Source organism: Suricata suricatta, chromosome 2 (genome assembly GCF_006229205.1).
Source record: "Suricata suricatta isolate VVHF042 chromosome 2, meerkat_22Aug2017_6uvM2_HiC, whole genome shotgun sequence".
Lineage (NCBI taxonomy): Eukaryota > Metazoa > Chordata > Mammalia > Carnivora > Herpestidae > Suricata > Suricata suricatta.
The window spans coordinates 79,482,081-79,496,131 of record NC_043701.1 but is presented as its reverse complement, the minus strand read 5'-3'; the positions used below and the strand labels follow the sequence as shown (position 1 = coordinate 79,496,131).

Genomic DNA, 14,051 nt, shown 5'->3' with positions numbered 1-14,051 from the left:
GGAGTAAAAACCCAATGAGGCTTCTATTCCAAGGCTGTGTCTATGCACTTGATTGCATTATATATGGCAAAATGAGTACGTTGGTAAAACTACTGATTTTTTTTTTAATGAAGAATTTGAAACTTTGAATCTGTTTTTTCAGGAATGACTTCATAATGCATGTGAGACAGTAATGTATGTTAACATCAGTCCTAGACACGTCTTAAGTTCAGTGTACTTTCTATAAATCAAAGGCAGGAGGCAATACATTACCCTTTCATGAGTATCCTGACTAATTTCTACGTTACAGGTCTGTCTCGTTCAACTAATACTCTTTTTTAGTTGTGGTGGTATTATACAAATGGTAAAGTAAAGCCCCTTCATAGGCTCAGACAACAAATAGTCTCCACACTTTGCAGTTGTGATAATGTAACTACATATACAGTGATTCATGTGTAGTATAACAGAATCTTAATTTGATTTTTTAAAAAATATTATCATGATAAACTAAAGAAGATGAAGCCAAGGGGGGAATCACCTGTAAACACACCCTTAACACAACTCCTCTATTATTTTTTCCTTGATCCCTTTTAATCTTTGCCTTTATCTTATCCCATTATCATATTATGTCTATACCTTATATAGTCAGGATTCATATTCTGACAAAGCAATGTAATTGAACAGCAATTTTTTGTTAGCTGCATAATAATAATTAAATAACAATAAATAAATAATAATTTAAGTATACAGAATAAGCCCCTTCCATATATGGTTTTACAGGAGAAAGATATAAACAAAGCAATAAGACATAAGGGATCAATTACTAGACTTAGAGAAGAAGAGTATTTTCAATTATAGTGATCAGAATACTGCAGAGTAAACACACGGTATGATTAATCTTGGAATATCTATTCCTTTTTCAACTGCACTTGACCACGGTGAATAAATACATCATTATGGCTCCCATACAACTTTGATTAAAAAAAAGTCTGTCACTAAAAGTCTAACCTTTAAAATTTGTAATGTAACCATAAAAAATTGAAAGAAAAAGCTCCCAAATTTGTAATGGTGCAACTAATAAGTGTATTCAGAAGTTTAAAGATAAAAAATGTCCAGGGAACATTCCTTGCTTCTTTATTTCTCCAGTCACTTAAATAAGTAATGAGATGTGAGAGCCAAATCTACAAAGAAAATAAAAGTATTCTTTCAACACTCATTCCTATATTTAGCCAGTGAATATGGGTGTTTAAAAGTGCAGCACAAAAGTAAACTAAAATATTTCTCAACTCCAGTTAGACCCCGAACATAATTAATCTGGCTGAACCCATGAGAGAATCTGGGAGCAGACTGACTAGAAAGCACCTAATACTGTCCTGCTATCTCTCAGTTCCCAAAACCTGCCAAACAGCAACTTGAATCTTAGGAGGAAAGCCAGCCCTTATGGATCTATAAGCTGAGTACAATAATGGGGAGACATAAACTGAAATAGCTTGTTCTCCAGAGCACACACAACAAGAGGCAAATAGGATATGAAAAACACACATGCTGGGAAATCAAATACTCAGATCTAAAAGCAGTCACATATGATTTTTATACTTGTTCTTAATTTTATCTTAAACCTGGCCAAACTAAAAGTATCAAGGGAATCTGATTTTTCTTAAAATTAAACTATGTTTCTGAATCTTCAGATTTTTTTCTTTACATATGCATTTCATAAATATTAAAAGAAGGTAATTCTGATCTATACTATATTTTATCTTTAAATTAGCAACATTTTCCTCAAATTGTTTTCAATCTTCAACATCACCCTTAAGGTCTTTACTGCATATTACAATGGCAGCTTTTATGATTTATGAGTTTAAGACGCATCATCTGTGTGAAACCTGAGCAAAAAAAACAAAAAAAATCATCACTCCCTAGCTTAATTCTGCATTCCCAGGGTTGAGTTATTTTGCAAAATCCAAACAATCAATTTCATAAAATTTTTATGAAACCAAAATTGAGAAGTTACACCCAGCTCCACTTTTCAGACCTAATGCCCCATTCATAATCATCCCATTGAAACTCACGCTCAACTCATCAAATGTGCCTTAGAGGGTCTATAAAAAGGAATAACCCTGCAGGTGACCTACTCAAACCAGCAGGCTAAGAAAGCCTGCAGAGAAATTTAAAGTCACCAAATACATGGAGGCTGTGGAACTGCCAATACGTTGCTGCTAAAAATCTGGGAAATTACTCATATGTACTCATTTTCTTTGCAGGAAAAATAGTTAGGAGCAACAATATGGAGAGGGATTAAATAGAAACGTCAAATTTATTCAGCAAGACTCCTCACTACTACATGCCAATAGTAAATGTCAACAAGAGAGTTAAGATGAAGATACCCTTAGGGGAGAAAGGCTTGAGAAAGCCACATAAGTAGACATTTATTTGTGTGCATTTCCTGACCATTTTAAGCAAGCTTGCAGTAAAATTCACTTATCCCATCAGTTCCAGTTAGAATTTATCAATTGGCGTTTCTATGGAATAATCCTAAATTACTAAACTATCTAACTGTTTTTTCTCAGGAAAGCACAGTAATAGAACGTTCACTATCATCCATTTTAACTGCTTGATACTCATGCCTTACTGATTGTTAAATTTTGAATGTTAATTATTCTTGCCTGCAAGTTAATAGAGATCTATGTTGCAAGATGGGGGGTGTGTTTATTGCATTACATTGCCTACATTACATTACATTGGCCATATCAGCACAAAAGGAGGTTTTCCACTGGGACCTTTCAGAAGCAATACTGATTCCTCTCTACTCACTCAGCATTCACTATTACTCTGTCACATCTACGTAGTGGAAGAATAGATAACACTTTATCTTGTGTTATTTCCCACTATTTTACCTCTCCAGCTGACTTCCTAAGGCTCCAAAGAAACCACTAAATCAATGGCACCAAAGGTAACCTCCGTTTTTCCCAACTCACCCTTGACACCACAGGACACAAAAGATAACTGCCAGTCATATCTTGGTAAACTGTTCACTCACTGAATAGTAGTAATAGGAAAAGAAGCAAGAATAACGATCAAAAGGGAGCTCCTAAAGGATAAAGATTTTGTGCTAAAGCCAAAGGTATGAAGTCTCTTGTCAGAGAGGAAAGATATAAAGTGTATTGGGTTTCAAATTCTTCTAGGAGTTTTAACTCTGTCCATTCTGCAACTCCCTCCCCTCCCCCTCACTTGTCTAGTCCATTGCGAACAAGAGATGACAGCCAGGTAAAGGAGCACTTAGCGTTACACTGCAAGACATGGCTGCTTGTACTAATCACAAGTTATTCCAATGTGTGTCTTCTCATGCACCAGGAAATTCAAAACAACTTTCACTTGTTTTATGGCTTGCTTCTTTCCTTATTTACTTTGAATGGGACTATAATTACACTGTCTTATAAAGGACTGAGCACTGCTCTTCCTTATCCTGTGATATCGGACTGTTTTATGCAATATGCAAGACTCAAGGCAAATATTAAATGCCTTCTCCTACAACTGCAAGCTCCGCAAAGAGCACACACATACATACATACATAGGGTCCCAATTACTTGAAACAAATAGTGAGGCAGATTTACTCCAAGATTTACTCATACCTAGGTAAATCCTCATCTCTTCCTCACATGTGAGTGACACTTAGGCCAAAACAGACATAGAGTATGTTGTCTTATCCTTCTGCTCTTAGAGAATCTATAGTACTTAGATTTTCTTGTCACGCAAAAAGTAAGCAATGTTCTGTCTATCTAAGTACTTGTTTCTTTTAATCAAGAGGAATGAAGTATAGCTATTTTCTACTTAAGACCGTTCAGATCTGACAGATCATGTTCATTCAAGCAACAAGATATTTGCATTAATAACAACTGAACACATAATTACTTGTGTTAAGTTCAGTTACTCTCTTTAGCATCCTATACCTCTCCTTCAGAACAGTAATCATAATAAGAGTAAAAAAACAGTTATTTAGCATATAAGGTCTCTGAAGGCAGGGGGGTCTGTTTTGTTCATCCTATCCCTAGCATCTCCCAAAGGTCTGAACCATACAGTAACATGTGTTGGATTATTAAATGGGTACACAGTGATATGTGTTAGATTACTGAAGGAATTTTAATAAATTTAAAGTACCATTAACTGGCTTCAAAAAGCTGAGTGTAAATGTCATCAAGTAAGTGTAATAAAAATGTCTTAAACACAGTAAGCAGAAATTATATTGAAACTTTAAGACACAGAAACTCCTATTATATACTAATCATATTCTTCCTTTGGAGCCTAATAGTTTATCCAGCTTTAAACCCTCATTTTCTCATTATGTACATAACACAGTACTGTATATAGTTTTAGCTACTGTTGAACAACAGCATAATGTCTGATTTAGGTAGTTAATGCCTATAGTAAGAACTTGGCAAATGTTCAGTATGATTCAAAGTCTAAGATATGAGATAATATAGCATTTAATGTAGTTCTCTGATATACTGGAAAACTACTGGTCACAACTTGAAGAAGGAAATTGCTCTTATGTAAATATTTTTTATTTAAAAACATGAGTATCAAGCCCTATAAGGTGTCAAACACTGGTGTAGGTGCACAGAACAAACCCTTTAGCACTCCCACTCCAATGAGAGAAATGGAGAAACAGGCAATAAATAAATATATGATATGTCAGAAGGTGGTCTTAAGAGAAAAAACAATAATAATGTAAGGGTAAGAGGGCCAGGGAATAATAAGCTAGAAGTGGAGGAAGTAGATTTTTGGTTTACACAGAAGACTGAGCATTAAGCAGTCCTTTAAACTAATGTATATCGGCAGATTATTGAACTCTACCTGATGAAAAGCAAACCCAGCATGGGAATAGCAGTGCTGTATGATGTATTTATCCATACTCTTTAGTTCTAGATAATGTCAACTGTTGTTGGTTTAAGCCAGGCGGAATCCAGTAATGAGACCACAGATATTTGCCCCCCAGTGAGAAGAATTATAAAATGCTATTATGACTATATGGAAAATGGCAGGTCACAGGTTTAATGTACCAGTTGAAATATTGAAGAGTTTATACAGTATAAGTGGGTATGATGTTTCCCATAAGTAATTGTTTCTTTTTAAAGCCTTAAACCTACTTTTATAGTACTATTATAAAACCAATTAGGTTTGCTTTATTTAACAGAGTTTTCTGCTGCCAAATAAAGTAGGATATGGGTGTGTTTGTGTGTGTGTATATGCACATGTGTGTGTTTAAGTTCTTCTCTAAACTCTTCCTGGATATAAAGTTCTGCATTCTATCCCTACTTGGCAATTTGCAAATTTTAAAATATTCTGTGTTAACTATTTCCTAATGGTTGTGCTTCCTGAATATCAAAAGATGTAGCTACACTAACCAAAATGTTTTAACAGATGCCCTCATTACTTAAATTGACTTTATACTACAGATAATTGCATTTTCTTTTGACTTGAAATTTAGGAAAGCATTGTAAATAAACCCAGACCATTCTCATATTTCATATTTCCCCAGAACTCCCTTTTCAAAATTCCTGGAATTCTAACTTTATTCTATGCAGATATTTTCGGAATAGTTACTATGATCAGTCATTGGCATAACTGAATGTTTTATGTTTTCACATTATGCTAAATGTTTTTTGACTGGATCAATTACGGTAAATGCAAGATTTTTATTCATCTTGGATAATCATTCCAATTTTGTTATAGCCATCCTGCAGGGCTCTCTCCATTTGCATCAAAAAGTGAAATAGGATATCCAAACTAATGTTTATTTATGTGATCATTCACACAAATACATATGTACAAGCTTATGAATGGAGAAAGGAATGAAAAATCCAACAAATTGTTTAGTGTCCAAAAGGTGGGAAATGGCTATGCCAACAAGCAGTGGCACTTGGATGGGTTTCATCAGATCCAAACCACAATATGCCTCATAATGAGATCAAATTTGAGCCTATTTAGAATTCTGTGTCTGTTTCTGAGCTCAGCCATCAGGAGGATGTGAAAAGGGACAACCACAGTGTTGATGCCAGTTGGAATATGAGAAATAAGAAGACATTAGAAGAAATGGCAAAAGAGAAGAATGACGGAGACTTAATAAAGTCTGTGTCTGTGATGGGTCAAGGACGCAGATTCAGTACTTTGTTAAGGGAAACCTTGGTTCTGACTTCATGCTCTGTTATCCAATTTGCCACACAATTTCTGCCTGGTTACATCAATGAATATTCGACTTTTCTCCTGAAGCATACTCCAAATCTTTATGGTTTCTCTTGTAAGAGTCCTTCTCTTAATTAATTTCACAACACTTGGTATAATTAAAAGTGATTTTATCACTTACTCTTTCAGTTATTGTATGAAGTCACCCTGAGGACTGAAAACTATGAGCTACTGTGACTAGAAAAATGTTCTTAAAAATCAGGCAGAAAAGTAATAATGAGTCTTAAAGATGGGACCAGCCTCACTTATTTCTATAAGTCTCTCATCTATTGCTAAAGGAAATAATACAAATATTACCCAAAATAATTTTTTTCAGGTATGTCAATAGTTTTGGCTTTGGTTAATGCTTTTTTTACTTTTTCCTCCAGGAACCTTGGCTGCCAACGGGTAACTCTGCACAAGAACATGTTTCTGACTTACATTCTGAATTCTATGATTATCATCATCCACCTGGTTGAAGTAGTGCCCAATGGAGAGCTCGTGAGAAGGGACCCGGTAAACACTGCATGATTTGCTTTTGATTTATTCTTAAGGACATAATACAATAAAGAGTGAACATGGTACTATCATTTGACTTAAGCAGCTGTTTGCATATGTGATCTTATTTACTTTTACAGTTGGGTTTTGCATCAAGCATGGCACATCATTTCTATATAGTTATTGTGGGTAATCACTATATAGAGTAGTAAAGGGCTGGAAATAATTCAGTCATAACCAAACAAGAATTATACAACGAATTTTGAATTTTTCCTACGAATTAAAATTTTTATTCACATCTATGGGAAGTTTACTGAATACATCTTGTGAACATGGGCAATTCGAGGGGTACTAAGGCAATGCCCCAGTGTGTCACTACTGGGTTATAGGTGTCCCTTTATACTAATTTCCATAGCGTCCTGGCACCAAGCGGGCTTGTGCCAGTCAATTTAGCTATGAGTTGTAAGCATTTACTCTAGTAAGCCATATAAATACTGCTGTATTCTATGTCAGCATGACTTAGAAAATGTTGAAATACCCCTAGCACACTCACTCTCAGCTCCCAGTCTCTGCTGACTATCCCCATTAAGTGAGCTCAGCCATAAACCAGAGGGCAAGGAGGCCAGGGTGGAGTTGTACAGACGTGTGTCCCTGGGCTCAGGGCAGGGGAAGCAGGGTGGAGAAGACATTTGAGAGCACCAACAGAAGCTACCCAGCACACAGCGAATGACCGAGGGATATTTTCATTTTTGTTTCTCTTTGTTATGCAAGCATCTGTAGATAGCCTCATCTTTCAAAACTGGCATTTGACAGTTCTGCCAACCCAAAGACAAAAATGCATGAAATCTGCCCAGAGCATGCATCCTGCGTGACAGTGGCAAGGCATGGGAAAGCAGCTTAATTTGGCTTCTAGTGAATCCACAGTGTTAATCATTTTTGCATGTGAACATATCCAGAAAGGTATGATGGTCCATCTTTTAAGACCATGGCATCTGTTAGCTGAAGACAGTCTAATCTTACGTGCAGAATGTGACCCAACAGTCAATCTTGATGAATTTACTTTTTAAAAATTTCAACTCATCTTAATAAAAACAATTTCATTTAGTTTTCCCAAGATCCTGGCAAAGAGTGGATATTATTCCCATTATTAACTGAATAAACACTGAGTAACGGGATGTGTGTCCTCTGTACTGTGGTCAGTTAGAGATGGGGTTCAAGCCCAGACCTGTCTCACACAGAAGCCCACCCTTTCTCCTATGTACCACATGGAGCTCTTAATTTACTTCCTTAAGAAAATGGGCTCAGCCATTCCCAAGTGATAATTGTCCATAACTGGACACGTATACTATGTTTAATTAGGGCAGTGGACACCTACTAAGATGAAGAAGCAATTAACTAAGCGTCTCTCAAAAGAAAAGGGCTCAAGTTTCTGTTTCCCATACACCATTAAGTGCAGAAATCCTGAGAAAGTTACCATCTGTATGGAGTAGGCCTGGAAATGGCACTTTAGTCACTAAATAACTATGAGAGCAATACTCAGTCACATTATAAAGTATTGTAAACTCTTGAGTAAACTCTCTCCCATCTCTCTTCTGGAGGGTTCATACCCATGTATCATTCTACCAGCCCTCTCTCTGGCTGATAGGGTAAAGGGGGCTTCTCATCCATATCAAACCTACTATCTTCCTGAAATAGTCTAAATTCAGGATTTTTCTGGATTTGCTATTGAATTACTAAAGCTATTTAGCCTTATCCATCAACAAGGAAAATAAAAGCTGTTCCACTTACTTCCAAGAACTTGTCCCGGAGTCCCAAAAGTAGCATAAAGCTTTAACTTTTTTAAGCTTTATTTTCTTCATTTTGAGAGAGAAAGAGAAGCACACATGAGCATGGAAGGGGTAGAAAAAGAGAGAGAAGGAAAATCTCTAGCAGGCTCCGTGCTGTCAGCACACAGCCAAACACAGGGCTCAATCCCAGGAACTGTGAGATCATGACCTGAACCTGAGTCAAGAGTTGGATGCTCAACTGAATGATCCACCCAGACTCCCCAAAGCTGAAAACTAAAAAATTCCCAAGGGCACACAGGATTGTAAGTGATTGCTCACACAGTTGCTCCTAACTCTAGCCTGTAATTAACTTCCTAGGTCTCTGCACTTGGCTTCCCTCACCCATTTATTAGTCTATTCGTGGCTCTTAACAGTGGATGTTTTCACTTTCATTGGATACTTTAGGGGCACCCCTGCCTATCTGCTCTGCCAGTTACCATGCACAGGCTGCCTCTTAGCCAACAAGTCAGCCCAGCTCTGCCTTGCAGCTTCTCTCTTGCCTAGAGACCTATAATAAAGCCTATAATGTAGATGTCTAGGGACACAGTTCAACCACTGTACAGCCCATCTCCTGGGAGAATGTAAGTGTGAGCATAGAGGACCCAGAGAAATTAAAAGGAAGCTTCCTTCTGGGTGGGAATGAGGGCGGCTCTCTTGCACATATTTGGTATTCTCAAAATGATCTAAGCTTGAAAAACAGGAAAGAAGTTTATCTTTATGACATGACTAGCACCTGATTCTGCCAATCAATATATTGTTAACCTAACAGACTTGTTATTAGCTATGCAAGAATAAACTTCCTAGGGAAAAATTGTAAAATCTTGAAAGGCAGAATTTAATCCAATCAACCAAGTGTTGCTGAGTGTCCAAAACTCGAATTTTAGTCTTCAAGCTGAACTAAATAGAATGGTGGAAAATAGCTATCTATGACATTCCCTTCACAATCACTAGGAATAGACTAAGCCTCAGATGGAAACAGCTTCCTATGTCTTGCAACCATTCGGTCCTTTGTTTACCTATTTCCAAGTGTTTGCGGGGTTTCTCAATGGAGAACACAGGAGCAAAAAGTCTGAATGCAAAGGAAGCCTCCTCTCCTTTGAGGTTAGACAATATGAGAAGAAGCCACCAATAACAAGTCACTGACAGTGGGAAATGGGGAACATCATAATGTGTGAACACAATGTGCCCTCTTTCACATTTCCAAACGTCTGTTTCTTCCATAAGACAAAATTTGGACATTCATGCCTTTTACTAATACATATAAATAGTGTAGACCAAACACAAATGACTATAGTGACTAAAATTAATTCATGTTTATAAATTGTGAAGCATACACTTGCCCCTCCAAAATTATAGGTCATTTGTTTTTAGTATGTTTTCTATTTGAAAATATTGTTTTCCAGTGAGATCTTGTTCAGTCTTTTCTCTAACTCTGTATGCAAACAACATGGGGCTATATGTCTAAGCAAAGTTAGTTCAAGAAAGGGCAAGAAAAAACCCTCAAGTAAGCATGTCTTCTATGTTATTTATTCATCCATCCTTGAAACTGCTCGTATATTATTTCCAGGAGAGACACTGGTCTTGAAATCTTTTCTGTAGCCCATCTTGAAAATACATATTCTGTCATGAATGCATTCAGAGAAGCCCTATTTCTTAACTATCATTTCCCATCCAAAGACAACAAAAGTCAATTGCAGTTGAAACTATAAATTCAGGAATCAAGAAAGGAGAAATTTTCCCTATTGTGATATATTTACATTTATAGGGGATAAACAAGAACTAGGAAAAGTTTAACTAGAAAAGCCCCATCTTTACTAAGAATAAAGTTCTCCACCACTAAAAAGGCAGAAAAAATAGCACCCAAACACTGAGAATCAGGTCATCAATATATTACTAAGTCACATGCAAAATTATATATAAATGTTACTTTAAATGAATCATTTGAAATATTGCATTTTTCTTGCAAGAGTAACATTCCAGAAAACATTAGATTAAGGTTCTCCATAGCCTAGAAGAGAGATAACAAAAACCCAAGAATGGGGGGCCTGGGGGCCTCAGTCAGTGAAGCCTCCAACTTCAGCTCAGGTCACAATCTCATGGTTCATAGGTTTGAGCCCCTCATCTGGCTCTGTGCTGACAGCTTGGAGCCTGGAGCCTGCTTCAGATTCTGCCCCTCTCTCTGGCTCTGCCCTGCTCACGCTTTGTCTCTTTCTCTCTCTCTCTCAAAAATAAATAAACATTAAAAATTTTAAAAGAAAACTAGAATAGACCCCCCCCAAAATAGAAAAAAAGCACAAGAAATTTTTGAAAAACAGAAGTTATTGGACCTTGGCAATTACAAATATTGATTGAAATTACAACTAACATAAAAATATAATCACAGTCATAAATTAAAGAAAAGCATATTATCAAGATTCCATTTATCTGTGATTCAGGTGTATGTCTACTTTAAAAAAACAACAAAATGTATAATTTTAAAGACACTTTTTTCTCTTAAGCAAACTAAAGGCAGAGTTGTGGATTATTTTTTCATTGTGACCCAATTCTCAGGTCACTGAATCAGCAGTTGAGAGGCAAAAAGATTTTCCTTCCCAGTGCCCAAGGGAATATATTAAAAAGAGAGTTATTTCTTGTAAAAGGAGGCTGCATCATCCCAAATGCTGTTGCACTACTTCTAGAAGAGTTTATTTTGTTGGGGGCAAAAGCAAACAATGTTCTCACTCTTCAGTAGGGAATCCCTATGGACTTGTGGCCCCTTTCCCATCAAAGTAGCTAGTTTCTTTCCTTGGAATTTTTTTTTGGTTAGGCAGATTCTCTCCTGTAAAACCAAGGGTGAGAATTTCATTCCTTGACATTCTTTTTTAAAAAGTTAAACTCAAAATAACTCATGGCACAAATAAGGGCTGAATAGAGCCTCAGTTTATTGAGTGATGTGAAAATTGCCCATTGTCATGTGTGTCATTTGAGCATTTCATTTCCATAATATCTAAAATTTCATTTTCTTGTTCCATCTGCTTATTTGATGATCTTCATGTAGAGAGTCAGGAGGCAGAATTAAAAGCATTGTTCTTACCGCATCTAAAGGAAGCTGGCAGCATACTTGTCATTTTCTAGGAAGAAATGTCTCTCTGAACTTTTTATCTGGGTCTGAAAGGGACAATACAAGAGAGATTAGTTTTTACTGGGAATCTGGGCATTTTGCACTTCAAAAGCCAAAATAATCGAGACACATTTTCTATAGCCTCTTATATAAGTAAAGTCAAATGAGTCCCAAGTTCTGAAAAACAAAGTGGATTTCTTCTACTTCTAATTTGTTCAGGACAGTTGAGCCACCAGACTAACTCAGAACTTCATCCTAGTTACAGAAAGATCAGTTTGGAATGGTGGCCTAGATCAGAGACAGATGAAACCCAGAATGGAAACTGGAACCCTCCTACCCAGCCCAGAGGAGGCTGGTGCAAGGGAGGACGTCTCCATGTGAAAGAAGTGACAGAGACAGCAGAGTTTTTGAGATGAAAGATAAGTGCAAGTAAAACTAGACTGGAATTATTCACCTTAGTAGCCTGTGGAAGAAAATAGATTGGGAAAAGTATGATAGACTTGAGGGACAATGCAGAGAGCACATTGCCAAGATGTGATAATGAAATGAAATATCCTATTCTGGTCATTTATGCCATTTCACTTTACTTACATATCAAACCAATAAATGGTATTTTAACGAGACTATATGGTGCAGAAAAGTATGGAGAATTTCTTTATTTCTTTTTAAATTTGTTATTTATAATTGACCCCTTTCCCACGTGGATTTGAAGAATTTATTGCTAAAATGGCTATAAACATTAACCCAACCTCCAGTTCTCTCATCTGGCCAGTCTGGCCAGATTTACAAATGGTACCTTGTGACATGGTTTGTGTAGTAAGGCTTCATGTCAACATTGTCAGCTAGTTTCCCCTGCTTTGAGAAGTTTATCATGCATTTTATGCAGAACTTCTTATAGATTTCATTCTCAAAAGCTTCTGGTCAAGATAGAAGAATTTTGTGCCCTCTGTTGGGTGTACAAAGGGAGTTTGTACATTGAACCAACTCCATTGGCTCATTGCTAGGATTGCTTGTCTTAGCTGGATTGCTCCAAACTGATCTCATGGACCCTAGAGGATCTCAGATCCTGTGGTTCTTCTACATACTTACAGATTATTCTGCAATGCTGAGCAATTTACTGAAACTCACTTTTCTAATATGTAAAGTGGAGATATTAATAGCACCTTCCTCATAGAGCTGTTTGTGAGGGTTAAATGAACTGGTACACTTAAAATCTTCAAAAACAATTGACTTAACAATTGTCAAATGTTAGCTATTATTACTTATATTATAGTTGTTACCATAGTCATGATGCCTTAATTAAGTACTTGTCATTTTCTAACTCTGCACCTAGTTTCATTTCCATGTTACACAGCACAGGAGATTGGAAACCCAGAGCATTTGTAAAATATTGCTTAAATCCAAAAGGACTAAGTGTAAAAGCCGAATGCAGAGAATACTCCGAGGTTAGTAAGTCAGAAATAAACAAAAGGGCGGTGGTCTGAGAAAATAAAACTAAATCAGTCATGGCTTGAGAACGTCTAGTGAAGAGTAACATAATATCCTCGGTATACCATATAGAGAAAGGCCCTTGAGAGCAGCAAGCTGTTACTTGGTATTCCCTCCTTACACTCCTAACAGACTTCCCCCCCTCATCCTGTGTGTATCCTGCTTTTGTGTTTACTGTGGCTTTGTTTTCTGAACACTTCCAGAGTGCTTCCTTTGCCAATGTGTGGGTCATCTGGCAATCTGCTTATCTTAGATGGGACTTTTATCTCCAGTGCTTCCCCCCCCTAAACACACTGAATCACAACTAGAGTTCCACAGATTCAAGCTCATTTTCTCTGAGGCTTTATCAGAAATCAGCTCAAAATTGCATGACAGGCTCACATTTAATTGAAAATGTTACATCCTGAAATTCCTCTGCAGAAAGATTGTGGTACTTCCTCAGAAAGTTATTTAAGGCTGATTTTCTGACTGGGGGATTCTTCTCCTTCATTCAGCTAGCTTTAAAGACTGTACGAGTTGACAGTTTTCAAGTTGATATGAGTGCCTTTTTGCTCCTCCGTTTATCAACTGCAACTGGCATCTTGACAAAAAGTACTGTAATTTGTCCTCATGAGGTTTTAGTATACATGTGACTCAAAGTTGGGACTTCTCCCACTGCATTGTGAGCCTCCTGGGATTAGGATTATCGGCACTGGAAAGCCAGCAAGTAACTAAAACGGGAGTCAGGTGTTGAGGAAATTACATCTGTCCCCCCAAATCAATTCAAAGAGTGGCCCATGGACCAACAGCATCAGGATCCCCAGGCACTGCTTGAAATGCAGAATCTTAGGTCCCTCGTTAGACCCTTGGAATCATAATCTCTATTACTAGGGCCCAAGAACATGTGTTTTAACAACCTCTCCCAGTGATTTTGATGCATGCTAAAATTTAAGAAAATCAC

At 37.0% G+C, this 14,051-nt stretch overlaps 1 protein-coding gene across 1 annotated transcript in view; it reads left to right on the top strand.

The window, feature by feature from the left end:
* The window catches only part of CALCR (calcitonin receptor), a 59,541-nt gene that overhangs the window by 18,798 nt on the left and 26,692 nt on the right, over nucleotides 1-14,051 (top strand). The window contains exon 6 of the mRNA XM_029957102.1: nucleotides 6,589-6,715. Coding sequence (XP_029812962.1) covers nucleotides 6,589-6,715 — 127 coding nt within the window. The remainder of the gene's footprint in view (nucleotides 1-6,588; nucleotides 6,716-14,051) is intronic.